Source organism: Cricetulus griseus, chromosome 4 (genome assembly GCF_003668045.3).
Source record: "Cricetulus griseus strain 17A/GY chromosome 4, alternate assembly CriGri-PICRH-1.0, whole genome shotgun sequence".
Taxonomy (NCBI): Eukaryota; Metazoa; Chordata; class Mammalia; order Rodentia; family Cricetidae; genus Cricetulus; species Cricetulus griseus.
In genome coordinates, this window is record NC_048597.1 from 80,600,902 (window position 1) to 80,625,951 (window position 25,050).

At 46.1% G+C, this 25,050-nt stretch overlaps 1 protein-coding gene across 3 annotated transcripts in view; it reads left to right on the forward strand.

Moving 5' to 3' along the window:
- Window positions 1–23,235, forward strand: part of Lmtk2 (lemur tyrosine kinase 2) — a 90,924-nt gene extending 67,689 nt beyond the window's left edge. For all 3 annotated transcript variants that reach the window (XM_027413603.2, XM_027413604.2, XM_027413605.2), the window contains exons 8-14: window positions 212–296; window positions 1,790–1,911; window positions 6,984–7,133; window positions 8,022–10,947; window positions 17,642–17,774; window positions 18,150–18,389; window positions 19,687–23,235. In XM_027413603.2, the coding sequence (XP_027269404.1) occupies window positions 212–296; window positions 1,790–1,911; window positions 6,984–7,133; window positions 8,022–10,947; window positions 17,642–17,774; window positions 18,150–18,389; window positions 19,687–19,715 (3,685 nt within the window). In that variant the 3' untranslated portion in view covers window positions 19,716–23,235. The remainder of the gene's footprint in view (window positions 1–211; window positions 297–1,789; window positions 1,912–6,983; window positions 7,134–8,021; window positions 10,948–17,641; window positions 17,775–18,149; window positions 18,390–19,686) is intronic.
- The last annotated feature ends 1,815 nt before the right edge of the window (window positions 23,236–25,050 follow it).

Consider the following 25,050-nt stretch of genomic DNA (forward strand, 5'->3'; position numbering starts at 1 on the left):
ACTTAACCAGTGATCTTGATTTTGTGCCTAAATTGTGGTTAGGAATGTGTGAGATAACTCTTAAACTATGAAAAAAATGAGGACAATAATTACTAAGTAGAGAACTAGAGACACGCTGGTTTCAAAACTGACCTGTGGCAGTTTTATGTGTCGAGGTGCAGGCTTCGGATCCTATTTGTTCTTACACTGGCCTCACTCTTTCCACTTGCAGTGATCTGGCCCTACGGAATTGTTTTCTCACCTCCGACTTAAATGTCAAAGTGGGCGACTATGGGATAGGATTCAGCAGATACAAGGTAAGCAAGCTCTGCCTCTGTCTCCTTAACCTGCTTAGTATCAGTCATAGAATTGGGCTGAAAAGTGCTAGTTGTGCTTGAATCAGGAGGCGGGTAGGGGTGAGTCTTAGTCTTTCTGACATGGCCTTTCTAGAGCAGGGTCTGTCCCAGGCCTTTTAGTACTACACATTGGCTTTCGGTTTGTCTAAATCAGTGGTTTTGTGCCAAGGTTTTGTGCCAGCTTTCAAAAGACTGTTTAAAGACATTTGTAATTCAGTGCAATTGACTCAGTTTGACTTAATAATATAAAAAATATTAAACAATACCTTAATTGTGTACTTACTTATTTCATGTGGACATGTATGTTTGTGGGCATGTGCATGCCAAGGACATGTACGTGGAAGTCAGAAGGCAACTTGCAGAAGTCAGTTCTCTCTTTCTACCATGTGGATCCAGGACAGAACTCAAGTTATTGGTCTTGGCAATAAGTGCCTTTATGTGTTCAGCCATTTCACTAGCCCTAGACCACAAAATTGATAATTAGCATGTGGGCAAAAATGGTAATTAATATTTGTAGAGCAGAGCACACATGTCGTGTAGATGTTTCTCTACTATAGTTAATAAAACTGTAGCACAGGTTTGATAAACTTGATATTTACAGTTTTGTTCTTTTTAAACTGTTACAAAGTTTGCTGAGCTCAGCTAAACAAGGACATGGGCAAAGATATTGCTGAGGCTGGAAAGAGACGGCTTAGTGGTTAAAGCACTTGCTGTTCTTGCAGCAGAGGACACAAGTTCAGTTCCCAGAACCCACATGGAGGGTCACAACGGTCTGTAGCTCCAGTTCCAGAGGATCTGACACCCTCTTCTGACTCCTCTTGGGCTTTGGACACATATATGGTGTACATACATACATTCAGACAAAATATTCATACACATAAAATTAGATAAATTGTGTTTTTTTTTTAAAGGGAATTTTGTTCCTGCAATACCCATCGTTTTCTAAGCAGCGACATAAAGATAAGGTTTATCTGTCATTTAGTGGGTTCTTGTGAGGACCTGAGGTGTAATGCTTTCAAAACATGCAAATTTAGGTTGGTTTCCTATCCAAGCAGTAGCTATAGTGTCTGAAGCACCTACTGTATACTGTGAAGTAGTTGCTAGCATTACCTTTCCAACCCTCAAAGAGGTGGTTGGCTTTGTGCAGCCCTTATATACATGGAAGGAAGAGGGCTTTGGTGTCTGTAGCTCACCCGTCACTTTGCTGCTGGTAAGTGGTGGGAGGACAACCTGTAACATCAGCTGTGGTGACCAGCACTGTCCTCAGTGCAGAAGGCCAGCCTCTGCTGAAGGTGACTGAGCAGACGTCCTGGGAAGTCTCTCTTCATGCTGACCTCTCCACTTCCCCTGCTGTGTTTTTAGGTTGGGTGTATGTTTTTTGAGAATGTTTTGCTCTTAAGCTATCAAACTCCCCTCACATGGAATTCCCCTGAACACTGCTTCTGACCATGCAGGAGGATTACATTGAGACCGATGACAAAAAAGTTTTCCCCCTGAGATGGACTGCTCCAGAATTAGTGACCAGCTTTCAAGACAGACTCCTGACTGCAGATCAGACGAAATACAGTAATATCTGGTAGGTATCTAGTATGCCAGTTTCTTTGGTTTCCTTAGCAAGGTCCTGACTCCCTTTTCTCTGAGTACGCAAGTAATTATGTAGGATGTGGGGGCAGAAAGGCACATCATGTACCACAGCAATGATAACAGCTTTGTTAGAATTACCTTTTGACCGGGCGGTGGTGGCGCACGCCTTTAATCCCAGCACTCGGGAGGCAGAGGCAGGCATATCTCTGTGAGTTCGAAGCCAAGCCTGGTCTACAGAGCGAGTTGCAGGTCAGGTTCCAAAGTAATACAGAGAAACCCTGGGGGGGGGCACACACACAAAAAAGAATTACCTTTTGAATACTGCTTCTTCTGTCTGTTTTCTTCTAAAAACAAGAACTACATCTGTTTTACATTTTGTGCCTACACAGGGCCTGAGATATAGTAGGTACTTAATCTTTACTGAAGCAACTGGAAAAGCTGAGAAGGGTTTGGGCCGTTACGTAAGACTGGTTTTTAAGGGTCATTTCAAAGGGTGCTAAAATGATGTGGCTGATCTTAGACTTGACAGTGTCATGGTTTTCTTATTAATAGCTGAATTTTGGGTTGTCTGTTTCTGTGTTTATTTTTTTGTTTTCCTTATCTTCCTTTGGATTGGTTTTCTTTTTTAGCTGATTTCCTCTTCATTTGGGAGCTGTGCATTCTACACCTGTACTTTTATCAGTTGTGGTAGAAATTACAGCATTATTTCCTAACCTTCTGTCTTGACTAGTACCAGGGACTTAGAACATTTCACTTCTCTTTAGCTGTGCACCCCCCCCCCACACACACACACGTACCTACATATATACACATGTACACACAGAAGTATGTAACATTGTTGGATATTCTAATTTTTTCTTTTAACCCCCCACACCCCTCCTAAATAAAAACATGTTACTTTTTTTTTTTTTTTTTTGGTTTTTCAAGACACAGGGTTTCTCTATGTAGCCTTGGCTGTCCTAGAATTCGCTCTGTAGACCAGGCTGTCTTCAAACTTATAGACATTTACCTGTCTCTGCCTCCTGAGTGCTGGGATTAAAGGTGTGCACCACCATGCTTGGCTAAGGTGTTACTTTTTAATGTCAATATTCATTTAGATTTATCCACATAACAAATGGCTTTCCTCGTGTTTCTTTTCTTCATTTTTGTGTTTGATCTCAGACCTTCCTCTGTGGTTATGCTACTTCTGTTTCAAGTGGGTCCTTCCTGGTTGCTTTAGTGAGGCTGCTGGTAACAGACTACATTTCCGTGGTCTGCACACACTAGCCTGTTTTGTTCTCACTCCTTAAGTGTGTTTTTACTTGATGACAGTTTTTCCTCCCAGCATGTTGAAGATGTCATTCTACTGTCCCCTGGCTTCCATTGTTGCTTTTGTGAAGTCAGCTGTAAGTCTGAAGGTAATGTGACATTTTCTCTCTGGATGGCTTAACACTTCTCTGACTTTTTTGTCTTCTATTTTTATTTTCCTGTGCTGTGTGCCAGTGTGAACTGTATGGGTTTGAATCGATGCACCCACCCCTGCTTGTTATTTATTTGGCTTTCTTAAAGCTATAGGTTGATAAAGTGCATTAGCTCTAGAAGATTTTTAGCCCATATCCTTTAAATATTGCCTCTGTTTATGTTCTTCCCTTTTGGAAGGCTAATTGAACATGTGTTGTTGCTTCCCCTCTGTCTTGTATCTCTTAATTGGTTCTCTGTATTCCCCCCTTTCAATTCTAGAACATGTGCTCCATCCACTAATTTTCTATTTTTTAATGGTTTATTTTTATTTTATGTACACTGGTGTTTTGCATATGTGTCTGTGTGAGGGAGTCAAATCCCCTGGAACTGACATTACAGACAGTTGTGAGTTGATATGTAGGTGCTAGGAATTGAACCTGGGTCCTTTAGAAGAGCAGCCAGTGCTCCTAACTGCTGAGCCATCTCTCTAGCTTCTAATTCTCTATTTTAAATCTCTGTTGGGTTTTATAGTTTTTTTATTTTACAAAATGATCAGTGTTTTTTATAACTGAATTGTGATCTGTGTCAAATTACTGCAATAAGTAACTCCTTCCGCTTCTGGATGGAGCATTATTTCCTCTGGCTTTCCGTCTGGTGAGAATCCATGGCAGTCAACCCTGAGACACACACCCCCCACAGAGGACCTGGGTTTGCCTCTGTTGGGTACTTGGGTATCTTGACACATACCGGGAACTCCTCTAGCAGGCACTGCACAGTGAGCTGAAATGTTTTCCACTCTGATAATGAGGGTTGTCCAAACCCTGAGACACACACCCCCCACAGAGGACCTGGGTTTGCCTCTGTTGGGTACTTGGGTATCTTGACACATACCGGGAACTCCTCTAGCAGGCACTGCACAGTGAACTGAAATGTTTTCCACTCTGATAATGAGGGTTGTCCAAGGCCGACTCTGGTTACTTTGTAGGTAAGCACCATTAGTCCCTGTTCTCTCCCTGTCTGGCAGCTGGCCTTCTGTGGGACACCTTACCTGGGTAGACCCAGGGCTTTGGCCTGCTCAGCACGGTCTTCTTCCGTGGAGTCTTAGGAATCATACAAAGAAGCCTTAGTGCTTGCATGGATGCCCCAGGGCTTTAAGGTGGCCTTTGTGTTCTCAGTTTTTAAAATTCTAGCTTCACCCTGCAAGTTCCTGCCTTCTTATCCACCTTAGATTCTTCAAGAAGATGTTTTTTTATGCTTCACTGGCATTTTTATTGTATTTAGCAGGATGATTGACATGAAAATGGAGCCTGTGTTCCCCAAGGCAGAGTTGGCCCTGTTCCTGACTGTCAGAACAGTTGCTGGCAGCAATGCTGGGTCCCGCCATACTGTTCATGCCAAGGCGGTTGAGGGAACCTCATGCAGAATTTAGAGTGGAGGTGGGGAAAGCAGCAGGACACACCCTTTCTCAAAAGAACAAGACTTGTGGGCCTAAGGAGCTGGGGAGCCTGTGCTTCCTTTCATGTCCTCTGAAGAGTTGGGGGTGGCAGAGCCGGGGGGTAGGGCTTGGGTATGAGAATGTCTTACTGAAGAGGGAAGGAAGTGAGGTGAACTAGGGCTGTGGAAACCTGAGGCAGGGAGACAGGCCTGTCTGGGCACTGTGCAGGTGGGGGGCAGTGCCTCTCCTTCTGCCACTTGCCAAACAAACCATTTGGTTTTTAGCATTTCACATGGATTCCTTATTTTCTCCAATAAAATTGGCAACTCCAAGGTCAATGGCCAGTGTCTTAAACATTTTTCTACTTAAAGTGGTCATCTACCCCTGAGGGTTCTCTGCCAGGGAGAAGACGATGCCTTCTGGGCTGGTGTGAGGGCTTTTCCTCCTCTTCTTCACTTCAGGAGAAATGATCTCTGTAGATGTGAAATACGCTGCACCAGGAAATTGAACACCAGACTGCACAACAGCAAATAAAGCCACTCTGTGCTATTGTTACTCACAGGTTCCTAGTGGGCATTGAATAGTCTCATAATCACACACCTGAATCTGGAATAAGACAGAATCACAAATCGCTTTTGAAAAGGAAGCTTTTGAAAATCTCCAGTTTCCCAGGCCAAACCTGACTCTTCACTGAATGCTAGATATGGGCCATGCGTGGTGGCACACACCCTTAATTCAAGCACTGGGGAGCAGAGACAGGCAAATTCATGGCCAGCTTAGTTTACATAGTAAGTTCCAGGTCAGCCTGGGCTACATAGTGAGACCCTGACTTTAAAAAAAACAAAACAAAACAAAATAGGTGATATAGATCTTAAGTACCAACTTACTTGTTTAAAATTCTCCCAGAAGAATCTAAAAAGATGGTTCAGTGGTTAAGAGCTGCTCTTGCAGAGGACCTGAGTTGGATTCCCAGCACCAGCATGGCAGCTCACATGTCATCTGATACCCCCTTCTCACCTCCATGGCACCAGGGATACAAATGGTGCACAGACATACGTGCAGGCAAAATACATGGTAATGTTTAAAATATATAATGTTTAAAAATGTAAACTTCCCAGATGACATGCAGGTCTCCCTGAGAACATCCCAGTAGATTCCCGTATGACAGCGAATAGTGGAAAGAAATGAGAGGGTGTGAAGGAAAGGAAAAGTACTTCCTTTGAGTTAAGCAGGTGAGGCCTTTCCAGGGGGACAGAGCTCTAGGCTGCAAGGACAAGTTTTGAGGGAGGATGGGTATTACATCACTAATTTATAATCCCATCACTTGGCCGGTTGAGGCAGGAGGACCACTGTTAATTAAAAAAACCTGTGTAGGCTATGTGGTGACTTCCATTGCAGCATAGTCTACACAGTGAGATCTTGTCTAAAGACAACAGTAATAACATAAGAGCTAGTTGGATAGACTCTCAGATAGGGTGTCCCACTGCTGTGACACCATCCTGAGGTCTTTTCTGGCACTAAACAGCTGCCACAAGCTAGGATGCTGAGGAGTAACCAAAATAACGGATAACAAGTCTAATTGCGAAGTGAGGTTTTGCTCATGTAAAAGTTTCTTGGGATTATTTTATAGTGTTTATCATTATTCAGTGGGATTCTCTACCTCAGATTTGAGGGTATTTATATTGCTGAACCATTTTGCCAAGCTTTAACATATTCTATTATTCTTGCAACTAATTCCTTTTAAGTTGTTTTTTGTGGGGGTCTTTTTGTTGTAGGTTTTTGTTTTTTTGCTTTTTTGAGACCGGGTTTCTCTGTATAACAGCCCTGGCTGTCCTGAAACTCACTCTATAGACTGCCTCCCGAGTGTTGGGATTAAAGGTGTGGGCCACCACTGCCTGGCTCCTTTAAGTTTTAAAGTCACAAGGGATCATTTGTTTAATTCCTATGATTATATTATTATACTCAGTTGTAGTAATAAAGTAAATATGAGAAGGCCTTCTGGTCACCCTCATTTTAAGAGAAATAGCTCTTTTTTTTTTTTACCATTGGGATATTATTTAAGAGCGGTTTTATCCTGATCTTACTAATAAATAGCCACTTCCATGCATATCTTGCCCATATAGTTGCTGATGCTAGAAATAAAAATGAGGTTGTTAGTGACTTCAGCATGACCCTCTTGCTTTCCACAGGTCATTGGGTGTGACACTTTGGGAACTCTTCAGTAATGCTGCTCAGCCTTATGCAAACCTTTCTGACCTGGATGTTCTCAATCAAGTCATTAGAGAGAGGGACACGAAACTCCCAAAGCCCCAGCTGGAGCAGCCTTATTCTGATAGATGGTTGGTAGCTTCTTTCTGCCTTGTAATCTACAAAAACAAGTGTGGGGGACGAGGGAGAGGGCTCAGTCAGGGCAGTGTCTGCCACTCAAGCAGGAGGACCTGAGTTCACACCCCCAGCACTTGTCTAAAAAACTGAGTGTGGTAGTGTGTGCCTGTCTTCCCATACTGGGGAGGTGGAGACAAGAAGATCCATGGGGCTTGATGGCCTACTTAAGTCAACCTAGCTAAATCAGTGAACTCAAGGTTCACTGAGAGACCCTGTCTGAATGTATGGAGACTAATTGAGGACGATCTTTGCAGTAGAGGAAGACCCAGTATAGACCTGGCCTCCATATACACCGTTCAGACTGCATGTGTGCATGCACACACGTTCATTCATATGCCCCTTAGTTTTAGACAGTAGATAAATATCATCCTGATACAGTATGTGCCTGTATGAAAATGTCATAGTGAAACCCGTTATTGTGCATAATTAATATATGCTAATGAAAACTAAGCATATCCAAACTAGAGCACTAACCACATTTTTAAAAAACTTTTTTGCATGTTCTTAGAATCTTATCAAAACATTCACAATAAAAATTTAGAGCAGCAACTTAAAAATTTTTTTTATGCGAAGGTTATGACAAGAACACGTGACCTGGCAGACAGCTTGTAGCTGGATACAGTGAAATGTCCTGAAAACAAACCAAAAAAGAATGAGTGCATCGCATGTTCTTTCCTTTCTTCTTGTATGGTAATCACACTGTGAGTTAAGCCCTTAACATGGCTGGCCATCGTGGTTAGGATCTTGGTGAAGAAGGACATGTTGAGTTGTCTCTGAAGTAAGGTTATTTCTTACTTTAAATCAATGTTCTGTGCATTAATTGTCCGGTGTGTGACTCTCAGGTATGAAGTGCTACAGTTCTGCTGGCTGGCTCCTGACAAGAGGCCAGCCGCAGAAGATGTACACCGACTGCTCACTTACCTGCGGATGCAGAGCCAGCGGGACTCAGAGGTCGACTTTGAACAGCAGTGGACTGCTCTCAAGCCAAACACCAGCAGCAGGGACACATCAAGTAGTGCTGCCTTCCCCATCCTTGACCACTTTGCCCGGGACCGGCTAGGTCGGGAGATGGAGGAGGTCCTCACGGTGACTGAGACCAGCCAGGGGCTGAGCTTTGAGTATGTGTGGGAGGCTGCCAAGCATAACCACTTTGATGAGCAAGGTCGGGGCCACCCAGATGAAGCCTTGTCTTACTCTAGCATGTTCTTCCCTGTTGAAGTGTTTGAGAGTTCACTTTCAGATCCTGGCCCTGGGAAACAAGATGACAGTGGCCAAGAGGTACCCCTGAGGGCCCCTGGGGTCGTTCCTGTATTTGACGCCCACAACCTCTCTGTTGGAAGTGACTATTACATCCAATTGGAAGAGAAAAGCAGTAGTAATTTAGGGCTGGATTATCCACCTGTACTGCTCACAACTGAAGTGGATAATACAGAAAGGGTTGGAGCCGAGGCACCCCAGCCTATGGCCCTCAAGAACCCCGTGTCTGAGGAGCCCAGTGCAGGTGACGATTTCTTCCAGAGCAGTACCCACCCCAAAGAACCCAGCTCTTCTGAGGATTCGCATGCTGCCAGCATCCCTGGGAGCCCTTTCAACATATTCAATGACCTTGACAAAGCAGATGACCTGCCCAGTCACCAGAAAATATTTGACCTAATGGAACTAAATGGAGTTCAAGCTGACTTTAAGCCAGCCACCTTGAGTTCAAGCCTGGATGACCCCAAAGACACCTGCCACTCTGATAAAGAAAAGTCCCATAAGCTTTTCGACCAGGACCCTGTGTGTTTATCAGAAAGTCTTTTGCACCAAGATCACTTTGATCCACTGAGTGTTCAAGAATTGTCAGAAAACTTTTTATTTCTTCAGGAGAAAAACCTACTAAAAGGCTCAGTGCCCAACAAGGAGCCAGTGAATGATCTTCAAACAGAATTTAAGAATGCAGGCTTTACCTCAGCGCTGTTAGATTCTCCCCAGAGAGGCTCTCAGGGTTCTGAAGTTGAGTTTCCTGAGAATACATTAGACTTTCCTCTGTCACAGGAAAACATGAGTGGAGAGAATGAAGGCACAGGCATCATGCTTCAGGGCAGTACGTCACCACAGGCCTCCCCAGAAGTACAGGGACCTCTGGCCTCACTCACAGAAGAAGCATCTCCTAATGGCCTCTTAGATAAAGTTCTGAGACCAGGAGAGACCAAGTCCTTTGTAGATGTCAGAGTTCCTGAGGGCTCTGTTTGCCTGGATCTAAGCCCCAACCCCATGACTGCCCCAGATGAAATTCCTTCTACCGATGCCAAGATTGATGATGAGGTCACTGGGCCCCCAGACATCACTTGCCAAAGCAACAAGGCCATGATCCTAACCAAAAGAGACTCCATCCTTGTGAACGATAGTCTTGCTGGTCAGGGTAGCATGGGGAGTAGTCTTCCAGAATCTAGACAGGATTTACAAAATCAGCCATTTTCAGAAGTCCTCCTTAGTGGCAGTATACTGGAGAGAAGCTTGGTAGCTGTAGAGACTTCGAATCAGCTTAATTACAAGGCTGTCCCCAAAGATGCTGCCTCTGCGCTTTCCTCGGACTCCACCAGCCAAGACAGCCTCTTAGAAGACAGTTTGTCAACACCCATCCCCACCTCAGAACAGTCTGTGGAGACACCAGACTCCCTGGATTCAGTAGATGTCCATGAAGCATTACTAGAGTCCCTAGGCTCTCATACCCCTCAGAAACTCTTGCCCCCTGATAAGCCCGCAGACAGTGGCTATGAAACAGAGAACCTGGAGTCTCCTGAGTGGACCCTGCATCCTGCACCCGAGGGTGCTACTGATTCAGATGTGGCTGCAGCAGGTGACAGTGGCCAGAACAGTTTGCCTCCCAACCCGGTCATTGTCATCTCAGATGCAGGCGATGGCCAGAGGGGTGCTGAAGGTCCCCCTCAGAGCTTTACACTTGGCACCCAGAGTTCTTATCGAGACTCTGCATACTTCTCAGACAATGACTCAGAGCCAGATAAAAAGCCTGAGGAAGTCCCAGTATCATCTCCCTCTGCCCTGGCCTTCGTAAAAGACCAGTCCGCACCTGAGCCTGTTGTCCCAGAGGAAAGCTCTGACATTGGAGACAGCTGTCTGCAAGCCCCACAGAGCAAGCCAAACCAAAGTGAGGTGTCTGCTGTGCAGAATTCTTGTCACTCAGAGTTACAAGAAATGCTGCAGCCCACACCAGCTGATGGTTCTAGAGAGACATTTCCTGTGGATGATGAGGCCAGCAGCCCCTTGAGTTTGTTGAATTCAGAACTTAGCAGTTGTGATGACCTGGAGACACAGGAAGATCGCCCATGCACACTGGCCTCTACTGGCACCAACACCAATGAACTCCTTGCATACGCAAGTTCTACACTGGATAAATCCATGTCCAGCCCCTTCGAGGGCCCCAAGATTAAGGAGCCAGACATTGAAGGGAAATACCTGGGCAAACTCTGCGTGTCTGGGATGCTGGACCTCTCGGAGGATGGGATGGATGCTGATGAGGAAGATGAGAACAGTGATGACTCGGATGAGGACCTGCGGGCCTTCAACTTGCACAGCCTTAGCTCCGAGTCAGAAGACGACACAGAGCATCCCGTGCCCATTATTGTCAGTAATGATGATGGCCGGCACTTGCGGAGTTTGTTGAAACCCTCAGCCACTGAGGCTCCTAAGCAGCTGCCAGATGAATGGAAGAAGGAAAAGAAGGCAGTAACATTTTTTGATGATGTCACCGTTTACCTGTTTGACCAGGTATCTCAGACTTCTATTTATATTGTAGAGAATTTCAAGGTGGTGTGAAGCTAACTGTGGTCTGATTTGTTTTTAAAAATTGAGACTTTGACTTCCTTTTGTGTATGTTGTGTTTGGGTATATGTGTTTGCTTGTGTGTAGGTGCACATATGCATCTGTATGGGGGCAGAGGTTTGTGCCTGTGTCTTCCTTGTTCCATTTCTACGTTATAGAGAGACAGGTGCTCTGACTTAAACTCAGAACTCGCTGATGCAGCTCATCTCAGTCACCTTGCTCTGGGGATCCTGTCTCTACTTTTCATGCCCTGGGATGACAGGCGTGTCCTTCTCAGCAGTTACTTGGGTGCTAGTGACTTGCACTCCGATCCTCATGCTTGCTTGGCAAGTGCTTTACTACAGATTTTATTTTCTGACTCCACAAGACACCCATCCTTTTAGTCCCATTGTTCTTTGTGCCAACTTGCCCTCACTAATTCAAACCATCCACATCATCACCTTCCCCTGTGGAGCAGTATTCGTACCCTAGATGAGAAATCTGTGCCATGGGTCTCATGTCACAGTGCTGAAATTCTAAGCCTTAGAAATAACTTTTCATAATGACTGCCACCTGGGATATGACTGGACTCCAGGTTGTCACACTCGAGGCTGGCAGTGAAAGCAAAGCAGAGGTTTTTGGCTGCCTCATGCCCTCAGCATACCATGAGCTCAGGACAAGCACACTAGGCTTCCCAGGAGAGCAGCATCCATGTCATTACAGCTGTGGCTTGTTTATTTTATTTTATTGTTTGTTGCATGTTTCAAAACAGTTTCTCTGTGTAGCCCTGACAGTCCTGGAACTCACTGTAGACTCAGGTTGGCCTCAACTTCAGAAATCTGCTTTCCTCTGCCTCCTGAGGGCTGGGACTAAAGATGTGTACCACCATGCCCAACTTTGTGGTCTTGTCTTTTAATGCCATTGAGGCAGCAGACAGTGACAGTGTAGGAGTCATTTGAGACTGGTGATGTTCCAAGAATCGACAGAAATTAATTTTGCACAGAGCATTTGCATTCAGTTAAGGGAGAGAGCCTTGGGCATTCTTCCTGGATCTCCTAACGGAGTTCTGCTGAAATTAGTTGACCAAATTTTAGAATCTGACAATTGGCAGTAACACCCCACACTTGGGTGCAGGCCTAGATCAGTTGCTGGCAGGGAACTCCAGAGATGGTGGCCAACAGCAGCCACTGCAGGGTGAGTCTGGAAGAGTATGATATGCAGGCAGCAGACAGTCCTTCTGCTTTAATCCTTGGTGGCTTACTATGTGCTCTCCTTGGTGGGTAGACAGGCTTATTACCGCAAATTTCTCACTCTCTCTCCTTCCCTCGCCCCCCACCCCTCGTGTGCACGTGTGTGTATGTGTCTGCTCATGAGTGGAGGTCAGAGGTCAGTGCCATATATCTTCCTCAGTTGCTGTCCATCTTATTTTTTGAAACTGGGTATCTAATTGAATCTGGATCTCCCTGTCTCAATAACCCAGCTTTAAATTAAAAACAAAAACCTCTGTTCACCACTTGCATTCCTGGTTCCCAAAAAAGTCAGAAGTGGGATTCCCTATCTCTGAAGTTACAGATGGTTGTGAGCTACCATGTGGGTGCTGGGAATCAAACTCAAGTCCACTGGAAGGGCAGCCATTGCTCTGAACTGCTGAGCCATCTCTCCAGCCCCAGACACCTAGCTTTTTATTTATTTATTTATTATTTATTTATTTAGTTGTTTTTCGAGACAGGGTTTCTCTGTGTAGCTTTGGAGCCTATCCTGGCACTCTGGAGACCAGGCTGGCGTTGAACTCACAGAGATCCACCTGCCTCTGCCTCCTGAGTGCTGGGATTAAAGGTGTGCGCCACCAACGCCCGGCTACCTAGCTTTTTATATGGGTGTTGGGGATTGAACTTAGGTCCTCAGGCTTTCATGGCAAGCAGTTTACCAACTGAACCATCTCCCTAGTCCCTTCTTTCGCTTCCTCCATGTTCTTCATTTCCTTACTGGTCTTTGTAAACGTTGAGTTACTAGTTTATGTGGATGTTAATGGATTCCAGGGCCTTTGAACTCTGTCTATATCTCAGGCTGTCCTTGAACTGATGGATCTTCTGCCTTGGTCTCCTGAGTTTATAGATTGTAGATGTTAACCATCATCTGTAGACCCTGAATTTGCTTTTTGAATCAGATTATGATTAAGCTTTCAGGTCATGAGGCCTGAGAATGGTTCTCACTGTATGCCAGAAGGGGCAGGGACCTTGGTGTCTCTGACACTGCTTGCCCAGTTTTTGCTTAGTTCTCAGAGCTAAGCCCTTCACTTCATCTTGGCCTCTGGGCAGCAGCTTCTCAGGGTTCCACAGTGGAGGCTTCCAGGTGCTGTTCCCCTTTGTTTCTAGGACACTGTACTCTGGTCACCTTCCTTCTTAACAAGCTTCTCAGGGCTGGGGCTGCAGCTCAGCCATAGAGTGTGTGCCTGGCTTGTTGAGCCCTAGGTGGTCAGCAACAGATCAAAAGTAAGTAAACAAAACCTGCCCATTTATTGCTGCCTCTTGTGGGATTGGGTGGGTGGTGGAAAAAAGATACAAACCTGGTTTAGCCTGACTGCTGGGCGGGCCAGGGGGCTGCCTCCCACCTCCTACTGTTTCCAGGGTTCTCCCCAAGCCGACCTCCAAAACTATCTGGCCAGGATGGCTCCTAGGACCAGAAGAAAACCTGCCTCCTTTGTTTGTAGAGTTGGTTGGTTTTTGGCTCTCTTGTTGCTTTGTTTAGCTTTGCTGTTTGGTGCTGTCTTTGGTTGTGATTTCAGGACCATGGCTAGATTGTTGGGTAGGGAAGTGCCTTCTTCCTCCTGGAGCTTCTGAAAACACTGTAAGATTTGTTAATCTCTCCAAAGAATGACTTTTGGTTTCATGATGGATGGGTTGTGTTTGTTTGTTTGTTTGTTTTTCCCTTTTCAGTGTCATTGGTTCCTGGTTCATCTTTAGTATTTTCTTCTACACACTTGGGTTTATTTTGCTTTTCATTTTCTAGTTTTCTGTTTGTTTTTTTTAATGAGTATGGGTGTTTTACCTGCATATATGTCTGGGCACCACATGCATGCAGTGCCCACAGAGGACAGAAGAGGGCATTAGATCTCCTGGAACTGCAGTTACAGATGGTTGTGAGCCACCATGTGGGTGCTGGGAATCAATCCAGGTCCTCTGGAAGAGCAGCCCCTGTTCTTAACTGCCGAGCCAGCTCTCCAGCCCCTTTTTCTAGATTCTTAAGGTAAAAACTTTGGGACTTGAGACTTCTTTTTTTCTATTAAACTTTAATGGTATAATTTCCTTCTTGCTGCTATAGCTGCTTTCCACAAATTTGAAATGTGTTGTCCTTTTATTTTCATCCAGCTCAAATTGTTTTCTCATTTTCCTTAAGACTTCCTCTCTGGCCCACCAAAGACTTAGATGTAACGTGATTTTCAAGATTTGAAGATTTCCTTTTTATAACTGTTACTGCATTTATTTTATACATTTGTTACATTTTATTTATTCAGTGTACGTGCACTTACGATGCAGTGTACATGTGGAAGTCAGAGGATAAGATTAGTCGTTTCTCCATGTGAGTCCTGAGAATCCAACTTAGGTCATCAGGCTTGGCAGCAAGCACCTTTACCCATGGAGCATATCCCCCAATTTTCCCACTTGTCTGTTCAGTGTGTGCAACTGCCACAGGTACATGTGGAGGTCAGAGGACAACTTGGAAGAGTTGGTTCTCTCCTTCTACTTTGTGAGCTCCAGGGAGAGCTCCAGGCTGTCAGCCTTGGCAGCAGGCACCTTTGCCTACAGAGCCAACTGGGTGGCTCCAATTGGAAATTTCCTTGTATCTTTGTGGTATGGACTTGAAGGCTAATTCAATTATAGGGGCCTGTGAGATGATTGTTAAGATTATAGGTGTTTGCTGCCATGCCTGGCAAATACGGCAGCCCAGGCTCTAAACTCACATCCCTCTGCCTATGTGTCAGGCACTTTATGGACCTAACCATCTTCCCAGGACCTAACCCCTCCTGAAAGTCAGTTTTCAATAGTGTGCTTAGATTTAGGTGTGCTGTTTGATTCTGCTCTTCTGATTCAGTTTGCTTCCTTCCTTAGGAATACTGTTGTCAGTTGTGTGTTTCTCTGTGGTGGGTGTTAGTGTGTCCTTTCTGTTACACATTGGGGCAGTTCAGGGATTTCATCACGTATACTACCTTTTGGGTCAGCTTGGAATCAGCATTTCCTTCTGGGTACTGGGTCCCTCCTGCCTGACGTTGTTGTGTTATTTATATCCACATCCATTGAAAAGCCTCATCAGGACCTGGGGATGTAGCACAGTGGTAGAACACTTGCTTAGCATGTATGAAGCCTTGGCCACCATGACCAAAAAAAGAAAAAAAAAGAAAGAAAAAATAGTGCAATGTGTTTTACTTTCAATCATCAAACATTTTAAGAAATTCACAAGCATGAGCTAGGGGTGAAGCTTAGTTGGTAGACTGTTTACCTAGCATGCATAAATACCAGCACCCCATAAAATGGGCATGGTGGTACACAAGCTGTAAGCCCAGCACTCAGGAGTGGAGACAGGAGGATTAGAAGCTCAAAGTTATCCTTGGCTACATAGCTAGCTGGAGGCCAGCCTGGGTTACATGAAACCCTGCCTTAGCACACACTCATGTCCACGAGCACATGCCCATGCCCACACACAGTGGGTGGCGTGCACTCAGAGGCTAGCAAGATAGCTCAGTTGTGAAAAGTGCTTGCGCCCAAGCCCAGCAACCCAAGTTCATCGTCTGGGACCTACATAGAGAAGGAGAGAACTGACTCCCACAAATTGTCCTGACCTCCACATGTTGCCATGGCATATCCCATACCCTCCAGAGAGGAAATAAATAAGTATACAAAAGCAATATGATAATTTTTGTAAAAAGAAAGAAAACAACTCAAGGCAAATGGTTTTCTATTCAACCTAAGGTCCTGTCTGCTTTTGTTCTGTCTTCAGCGCAGGTGCTTCCGGTTCCTATCTGTTGTCTTGACAGACTTAGAGAAGTTCATTCAGCTTTTCTCAGCTCCCTTTTCTCCTAAACCACTGACAAGCTTCATCGCATACTTACTCCTGGAAGATACTTTCTCAGAGCATAGATTCTGAGTTGACATCTCTTTGCTGTCAGTATTTGGTCCCACTGTTTAAACTTTTTTCACATAATCCCAGTGCTTATGACCTTTGGCACCTGTGTGGACAATTTCTGCTGTGCAGTGAGGTTGTCCTGGCTACTTGAAGGCTGGGTCACTGTAGATTTTGTGTCTTCCCATCATGCTATGGGGCATCTGTCTTTTCAGGGTGGTGCAGAGTGCTGCTATGTTTGTCTTAGGCCTTCACAGCTGGCTTCAGGCCACACGCTCCAGCCAACCTCCTATGAGCTTCGGTATTAGTACTAGTTAGTTCCTCTTTCCAGTCTGTGGCCTGGATGTACCCACTGGCCAGGCTAGAGCTTGGTGGCAACCCTGCATCCCCCACAGTCCATTGGTGTACTGTTTGGGGTCAACTCAAGGACAGAACCAGAAACTCCTCAACACTGGTTGCTTTTTTGAATTGTCCTTGGTGGTGTCCAAGTCTGCCACACAAGGAAAGAAATCATAAAACATCAGGGGTACTCTTCAGAACCAACCATCAGACTACATGGGTATGGGGTGACAGGAACAGAACAGAGACAAGGAGAGAAAGGAACCTTGGGGTTATCCTGCTCTGAGGATTAGAAGATCCCTTCTTTTCCTAGATCCAGAACCAAAGTCTTCTCCGGCAACCCTGTCCAAGCCAGGGCATTCCAAAGGCAATGTGTCTGCCGAGCAGTGTCAGTTTGGTGCCACTTTGGAGTCTGGGGCGCTTCCCTGCTGCTTGTTCATTTTCTTTTCAGAGGTTTCAGGACTGTCTCACACAACTTCTGCAGATGCTAGAGCCGCATTCAAGGGACCATATATGGCAGGACTTTGTCATACATAGTGGCACGGGCCTGTAATCCCATGATTCAGGAGGCTGAAAGGATCAAGAGATTAATGCCAGTGTGAGCTAGATAGCAATTTTGAGACCTCTCTGGGTTACAGAGTGAGATATTGTCTTTAAAAATGAAGAAAGAAGCCAAGTGGTGGCAGCAACACATTTAATCCCAGCACTCAGGAGGCAGAGGCAGGTGGATCTCTGTGACTTCAGGCCAGCCTGGTCTACAGAATGAGTTCCAGAACAGCCAGGACTACATAGAGAAACCTTATTTTGGAGAGGGGGGGGTGGGGAGAGAAAGGAAAGAGAGAAAGGGGAGGAAGGAAAGAAAAGAAAAGGGGCTGGAAAGAACTGGTCTTTAATGCACACCTTTAATCCCAACCATCTGGAAGCTAAGGGGCAGATAGATAGCTAGAGTTTGAGACCAGTCTGGTCTACATAGTGAGGCTGTGTCATAAGGGTGCTGGAGAGATGGCTCATGGGTTAAGAACAGGGCTGCCTTTGCATAGGACCTGGGTTCCCACCTCATAATCATCTGTAACTCCAAATCCTGAGGGCCTGATGCTTTCTTCCTCACATAAAGTAGATAACTCTTTAGTTCACCTCATGCGATGAGCCTGGGTGGGGTCAGATATTTGGGCTCTAAAAACTAGAATTTTGTTTGGCTTTTCAGGAAACTCCCACCAAAGAGCTGGGGCACTGCGGAGGAGAAGCGCATGGTCCTGGGCCCAGCAGCCCAACAGCATCCTCAGGCTCACCCTACCTGGGCAGGTGCATGAATTCGGAGAGCTCCACAGATGAAGAAGGTATTTGATTGTGCTGTGTTGATCAGCTGCAAAGGCAGTGGAAAGGAACATTATTCGTGGGGGTGAGGTTTTGTTTTGTTTTGTTTTGTTTTGTTTTGTTTTGTTGACAGAGTCTCACTCTGTAGACCAGGCTGGCCTGGAACATAAGAGAGGTTCCCCTATCTTTGCCTCCCAAGTTCTGGGATTAAAGATGTGTGCCACTACACCTGACTAACACTAACATTGTTGGAAAGGATCATGATTTGTTTTTAAATGACTTCCCCTGTGTCTCTGCTCTGCCATCTGTTGGCGGCTTGTGTCTGAATGCCCTGGGCTCCCTCTCCTTATCGTGAGTTGATTGCGTAAAGTGATAACAGGGTGATGCTCTTACTGCAGGTGGAGGCTTTGAATGGGATGATGACTTCTCCCCTGATCCTTTCATGTCCAAAACAACAAGTCTTCTGGGCTCTAAGCCTTCTCTTCAAAGCTCCAAATACTTTTCTCCCCCACCACCGGCAAGGAGTGCAGAGCAGAGCTGGCCACACGTGTCTCCCTGCTCCAGGTTCTCCATCTCTCCTGCCAACATTGCCAGCTTCTCTCTCACACACCTCACGGACTCAGACATTGAACAAGGAGGTGAGAGGGGCCCTTCATGTGCTGGGGGTGGGGCCACGCCAGAGGGATGGTGCTTTCAGCCAGGAGTGCTCATCTACCCTAGACCCAAAGGAATGGTGATCTGATGCTATTTTAGTCTTTCCTGAGTAGATTATAAATTTGCTTGAAAATTCTTTTTGTGGTGGGGGTGGTTCCTTGGGTATACTTAGCACATTGTTCTACCTTTGAGGTACATCCCCTCACTAGGTTATTCTAGACAGGTGCTCTACCACTGAGTTACACCCTAGCCCCCTCACTGGGGGATTCTAGGAAGGGGCTCTACCATTGAGCCACACCCCAGCCCCTTACTGCTTTACCACTAAACTTCATCCCCAGGTCACTTCTTACTCTTGGTTTTGTTTTTGAGACAAAGTCTCACCAAGTTGCTCTGCCAATCTTGTATCTAGTTTGGCCTTGAACTTTCAATATTTCTGCCTCAGATTCCCATGTAGGTGAGATAACAGGCCTGGCGTATCTCTCACAAGCTTGACAGTGCATATACAACCACACTTCCCCCATTTAGAATCACCCCCAATGCTCATTTCTGTATAACCCTGCTGGCCCAGCCCCAGAGATCTTGGAGGTCCTGGAGAGGGCTCTGTTTTCTGTCCCCTTGCTGCCAGTCCTGCTTCCTCAGGTCACACTTCTCTCCCAGAGGAGCTCCCTGCACAGGCACCTGCTCTAGGCACACTTGACCTGTGGTTTGGATTGGAGCCCAGGCTCTCTGTCTCTTCCCTGGCAGTGTTGATTTTGCCATTAAGTCTTGGTCTCCATGCGATACCAGAGGGCCAGCTGGGAGCTCACAGCAGGGGCCAATTTGAAGTAGCAATACCTGAACATATGGGCCCCTTTCCCTATACCAAGATCGGAAGATAAATGTTAATAGGTACATTTTTTATTTGAAGTTTACAGATCAAATAATAAATGTAGGATATAAAGTGCTTTTATTTGTTTACATAGTTTTCACCTGTGCCGGTGAGATAGTGCCTGTGCCTAAGGATCTCTGGGGGCAGGTGTACGGGTCAGGCTGGTTTACTTCAGTGCTCCTGAGTGTGGCCATGGAGCCACTGTGGGAGCCAAGCAGCTGTGTGTGCAGAAGCCTGCAGGCTGTGGCATGGAGAGACGGACAGGGCAGCACGGGAAGGCATGAAGCAGCCAGATACCAGCTGCAGTTCCTTTTCCTACTGTTCTGGTCTGGTCATCTCTGTGCTGTTAGTATCTGGGTATTCAGTTCTTAAAACTGACCCTCTTTGTCATGTTGCTTCTGTCTGGGAAATAGGCAGCAGTGAGGATGGAGAGAAGGATTAGACGGCTGTGGACACTCTCCCAGCCCAAGCAGCGTTCCTGCGCATCCGCCTGAGCAACAACATCAACTCCTTGGTGGCTGCACCAGACAGTGAAAGGCTCAGGAATGACGGGGAGCCGAGCCACCAGGCCAGGAAGCCAGCTCCCTCTGCAGCCCTTGCGGCACTGCTCATGCACTACAAGTGCCCTGTGCTGGGCGTCCCGTCGAGGTGGCTGCACTGCCACAGGTCTTTGGCACATGAGTGTTGGGGGACCTGTGCACCCCAGGTCATGGGTCTGCTTTCCGTGTAGGTGTCTTCCCCACCACACCTGTGCCTCTAGTTTGAGCACAGGTGCCACAAAGGGGGTTCACCAGGGGAATGGGCACAAGGCGAGCCATATTTATTGTTTGTAAGGAAATCACTAATTGCTCTCTGACTGCACTGTGGGTGAGTGTTTGAGCTCCCAATATTGTACAGCATCGTAAATTATACGAGGAAAACATGGCAGGCCAAGATGGTGCTGTCCACTGGTTTGATTTTTTTCCCTCCCTGTCTTCTCCCGTGTTTACCCTGCATGGTACTGTAAAGCTTTGATATTTTGAGTGTTGTGTCTTGAGACCTGTGGGAACTGTACACAGGTACTCTTTCCCAGGCCATGCTGACTCTGGTATTTGTGTTCTATGTTCCTAGAGGAAATATTTTTGATGAGTTCAAACTGCTGTTTAGTTTCATTGACTGCATTAAGCATGTTTCTGTATAAGGTGGATGCTCTCTGAGCAGCCTGCCCTGCCTCTTGTGTTTTTAAATCCTCTTGGTAGAAATCCAATAAGAGATGCACCCGGAACTCAGCACTCTCAGGGCCCAGGGCCATTTTCTGGTGTGGTAGGTGAGGCTCACACCACTTCCTCTCCACAGAGGCCAGCCTGCAAGAGATCTCATATGTTTTGCAGGCAGGCAGGGACCTTGAGGCCCTGAGTCCCCACAAAGAGCGGGGTGTCTGCTATGGATGCTGCTGAGAGAGCTGTTTGGAAATGTCTGGAGTTGGGGCTTCCCATTCCAGCCACAGCACCCAGGTGACAGGCAGCAGCACCCTGGACCTGCCTGTAGCTGCAAGGTGGAGGACAGGGACCCCACCAAGTCCTCCAGCAGCCCTCATGGCCTCCTGGCTGGCCTGGGGAACCCATGCATGCTGCTCCTTCTGTATCAAGCACCCAGCTCTCCTCTTGTTCTGAAAGGGATCTCGAGTCTTCAGCATAGCCTCAGCACATCACTGAAGGAATCTTGTGTCCCCAACACAAGGCTGGCCTCGCTCTGCTGCCCAGGAGTCCTGTTTTAACATAAGGAAGTGTCTCTGGCTAGTCCCATGGCAATGCCATGTTGAACAGGGACTGCACCTGTTGGGGTGGCTCTTCTTACATGGGCTGCTCATCCCAAATACTTCCTGGTGCTGACCCCACTATCCAGACTCCAGTATAACATTGGGGTGAGTCTCCAGGCCCTGGCTGGGACATCGTGATATCAATCAGAGGGACTTGGGCCCTCCTCCAGAGTTCAAGTGTGGACATCGGCTTGAGTTTATGTAGCAAATTATGATCTTTATTATCAACTCTGATTTGATCCATGAATTTTTATACTAAGCAATAACGTTATATAGTCAGCAGAGGACAGTTAAGAGCAGAGAGTCGTTTCCCCGTACTTGGTGCAGACCTAGCACGACTGAGCTCCGTAGAAAGCACTGGATCTTGTGACATGGAGATTACAAACAGGGCATTTGAAAGTAATTTTGCCAAAATTGTCATAACTGAATTTTTTGCCGTGTGGACTTTCTGATTTTTTTTTTAATTCTTTATCTACCAGTCTTAGTTGAGAAAGAGAGAAGCAATTATATTAAGATTTTTTTCAAATTATAGGTGTAACAACTTCAGATTCACTGATTGCAATCATGTGGATCCATAGACTATATATAGCCTTCTTACGAAGTCAGCCTGGGATAGATTTATTGACGTCTGAGGGCTGGCCACCTTCCACCATGTTGAGGGGATTTTAACAATACAATTCCCATTTATATTTATATCTATATTGCTCTCATCGTTAATTGCCAAAACAGCAGCATTTTATATATTGAGTTGGGGTGGGGGGTTGGGTCTTTCTGTGGTGTCGCATGGAAGGGAAGGCTTTGTATAACACTTGTCAACACACCCTCCCAGAGTCTCAAGCAATATACAGAAATCTCTGTAGATTAAATTCCTGCCATTTTTGAAATGTGAGCATGTGCTTTGCCATCCCATATGGGTTTTGTCTTTTTGTTTTGTTTTTGTGTTTGGCTTTCTCAAGACAGGGTGTCTCTGTGTAGCCCTGGCTGCCCTAGAACTCGCTCTGAAGACCAGGCTGGCCTCCAACTCACAGAGATCCTCCTGCCTCTGCTCCCAGGCGCTGCCACCACACCCAGCTGGTTTTGTTTTTAATGATAATTTGGTTGCTGTTGATGGGCTTTCTTTCCAAACTTGCTCATTCAAATGAACAGCGAAATCAGAGGTCCCTGCAGTGGTTCCTGCCCTCCCTTGAGTGCCCATCCTCACCTAACAGACTGGAACCTGACTGTTAGTCCTCTAATAAAATAATGAGGTCCCCCCCCCATGTCCCTCTTTGATACCCTCCATTCGTTATACCATTACCGGTCGTAAGTCAGAAAGGAAAAAGTAGTTCCCCTCCCCGTGAGACTGGACTCTCTCTGGGCCAGAAGTCAGTCATTGAAAGATTGAAATTGTCAGTCATTGAAAGATTGAAATTGTGAACAGCCTCCCTTCTATTTCCAAATGTACAGATTTTTTAGAAAGATGGGTTTATCCAAGTCTGTCTCCCTGCTGTGTAATGCCCTTTAAACCCACCCCCCATATTTCTCATAAGGTATCTGTAGAATTAGTGACCTATTGCATGTCTGTCTCCAGGGCTGGGGAAGAAAGCAGGCAGCTCCTCACCTCCCACCCCTCAGCCCATCACCTGGAAACTCAGGTGCAATCAAGTGTCAGGTTCTGTGTGCTACGCTTCAGAGCACCCACCTCCAGGGAAGTCACTTTCCCATAAGGATGGGCAGACACGGTTACTTCCAACATACATCTCAATATCCCTTAAGTAGCAGACAGGGTGGCGCCATCTTGGTTGTTAGGAAACTCCATTTAACTTATAAATAAGTTTGTAAGATGCGCTGACAGTATTTCATCATCCACAGCCATCCCAGTGGTTGAACATGTGGTATTTAGTTACTGAAGCCTACACAGATGAGCCCAGGTCTCGATGACCAGACTTGTGCATGTATCCACTGTTTGTTTCATCATGTCCACAGCCAGAGACCTGGGTGGGGCAGTCACACCCACCAGGCCTGCCACCTACTGGGTTGTACTTAACACAGTCAGAAGGGGTTCACGGCAATATAACAGTTAATGAACTTGGAGTTTAAATTGTGTAAATTTTTAAATTGTAAGATTTTTACTGTATATTGAAGCTTAGTGTGATTCAATAAATTGCTTGTAATTTAAAAACTATTTAATATTCAAAATAAATATAGTTATATATTTATAAACTCTGTTGCTACATTTATTCCTTGTTTTTTTTTTCCATGTGTGGGGTTGGCCTAGTACTTTGGGTCTCTAAGCCCCCACAGTCCTGAGGGCATGAGGCCTGAGGGAGGTGACAGCTTCCTACATTGCCCATAGGCAGGCTGGGTCACGGGTAGTGATACCCACGCCTGCCAAACATGACACTCACTCGGAACTGTAGAATCTGCACAAGTGGCTGTGATTCCTGTAATCCAAGCCCTTCTACTGAATGAGGAGTTCAGGTGAGGTTTGGTTTATGCCATCTTGGCCCAGCCCCCAGTACTACTCCAAGAAGCTCAAAACTTCAGCTGGGAAATGGCTCATTTGCTAAGACCTGTGTTCAATTTCTAAAACCCATGGTGCTTGAAAATGAAAAGGCGGTAAGGTGGAGCCTGCAAGCTTGTCATCCAGTTGTGGGGAGTGCCTGAGGAATTACAGTTGATGTTGAACTCCAACCTTCACACACTATGCTTGTGTACATGCACCGGTACCACACATACACACAAACATAGCAAACACAACAGCCTTTCACTGGTCTTTGGTGTGCCTTTAACCCAGCACCTGGGATACTAAGGCAGGTGGATTGCCACAAGCCCTTCAAGACCATCCTGGGCTATGATATGAATGAGGTCCTGTCTCAAAAACAATAGCTGTTCTATGCAGTATTGGGATGTCTCCATGGCCCCTGACCCCTGTCTCCTGTTTTCTCATTGAAGTCCAAGTGGTGTGAGGAAGGTGACAGCTTCCTACATTGCCCATAGGTCACAGGTAGTGACACCCAAGCCTGGCAAACATAGCTCACTCAGAGACTCGTGGCTGCATTTTGACATGTCCTATCAGCTCTTGGGGGGGAAAAGCTCCAGTTTAGTTGACCATAGTGACCAGCCACACTTATGATCCCTGCACCAGAGAGCCGAGGCAGGAGGATTGCCATGAGTTTGAGGACAGTTTAGGCTGTGGCGTCTCTGTCTCTAAAACAGAAAGAAAGCCAGGGATGTAGTTCAGCATGCATGAAGCACTGGGTTTAATCCCTGGCACCACACTGCCACTGTGCACATCTGTGACCGTAGCACTCACTGAATCCAAGAATGTATAGATAATTTTCAGCACATTTTTGTCAATAGTTGAGTACAAAACACAGAAGTTGAGCTGAGTGTGCCAGTACCCAGTTGTAATTCTAGCTCTTGGGAGGCAGGGGCTGGAGGATCAGAAGCTCAAGGACAGCCTGTGCTACAGCCAACAAAATGGCTCAGTCACTTGTAGCCAAGCGTAATGACTTGAGTTCAGCCCCTGGACTTGCACGGTGTGTCGGAAGGAGAGCCCAGACTCCTGCAAGTTGTCCTCTGACCTATGAGCAAACATACAAAACAAAGCCAAACAAGAAAGCTGTTTTCTGTAAGCACCATGGCCACTCATGGACAACTTGGGGGAGTGAGTTGTCTCTGTCCACCATGTGGATCCCAGACTCCAGTTATTAGACTTGGTGTCAGGTGCCTCTACCCACACAGTCATCTCCCTACCACATAACCTTTTATGTTGTAATTCCCTTGTGGCCTGGGGAAACCGAGTCAGGTGCCATCCATTAGAGAAGGTAGGCAGCTAGGTTTTGTTTTTTGTTGTTTTGGTTTGGTTTGGTTTTGGTTTTTTTTTAAGCCCAATTGAGGACAGTGATACCCTGCTGCTAGATCTAGTGACCTGGGTGGCCTCCCTGACCCACCCCATTCCAATCTGGAGAGACTGGAAGCAGGGAAAAGCTGTATC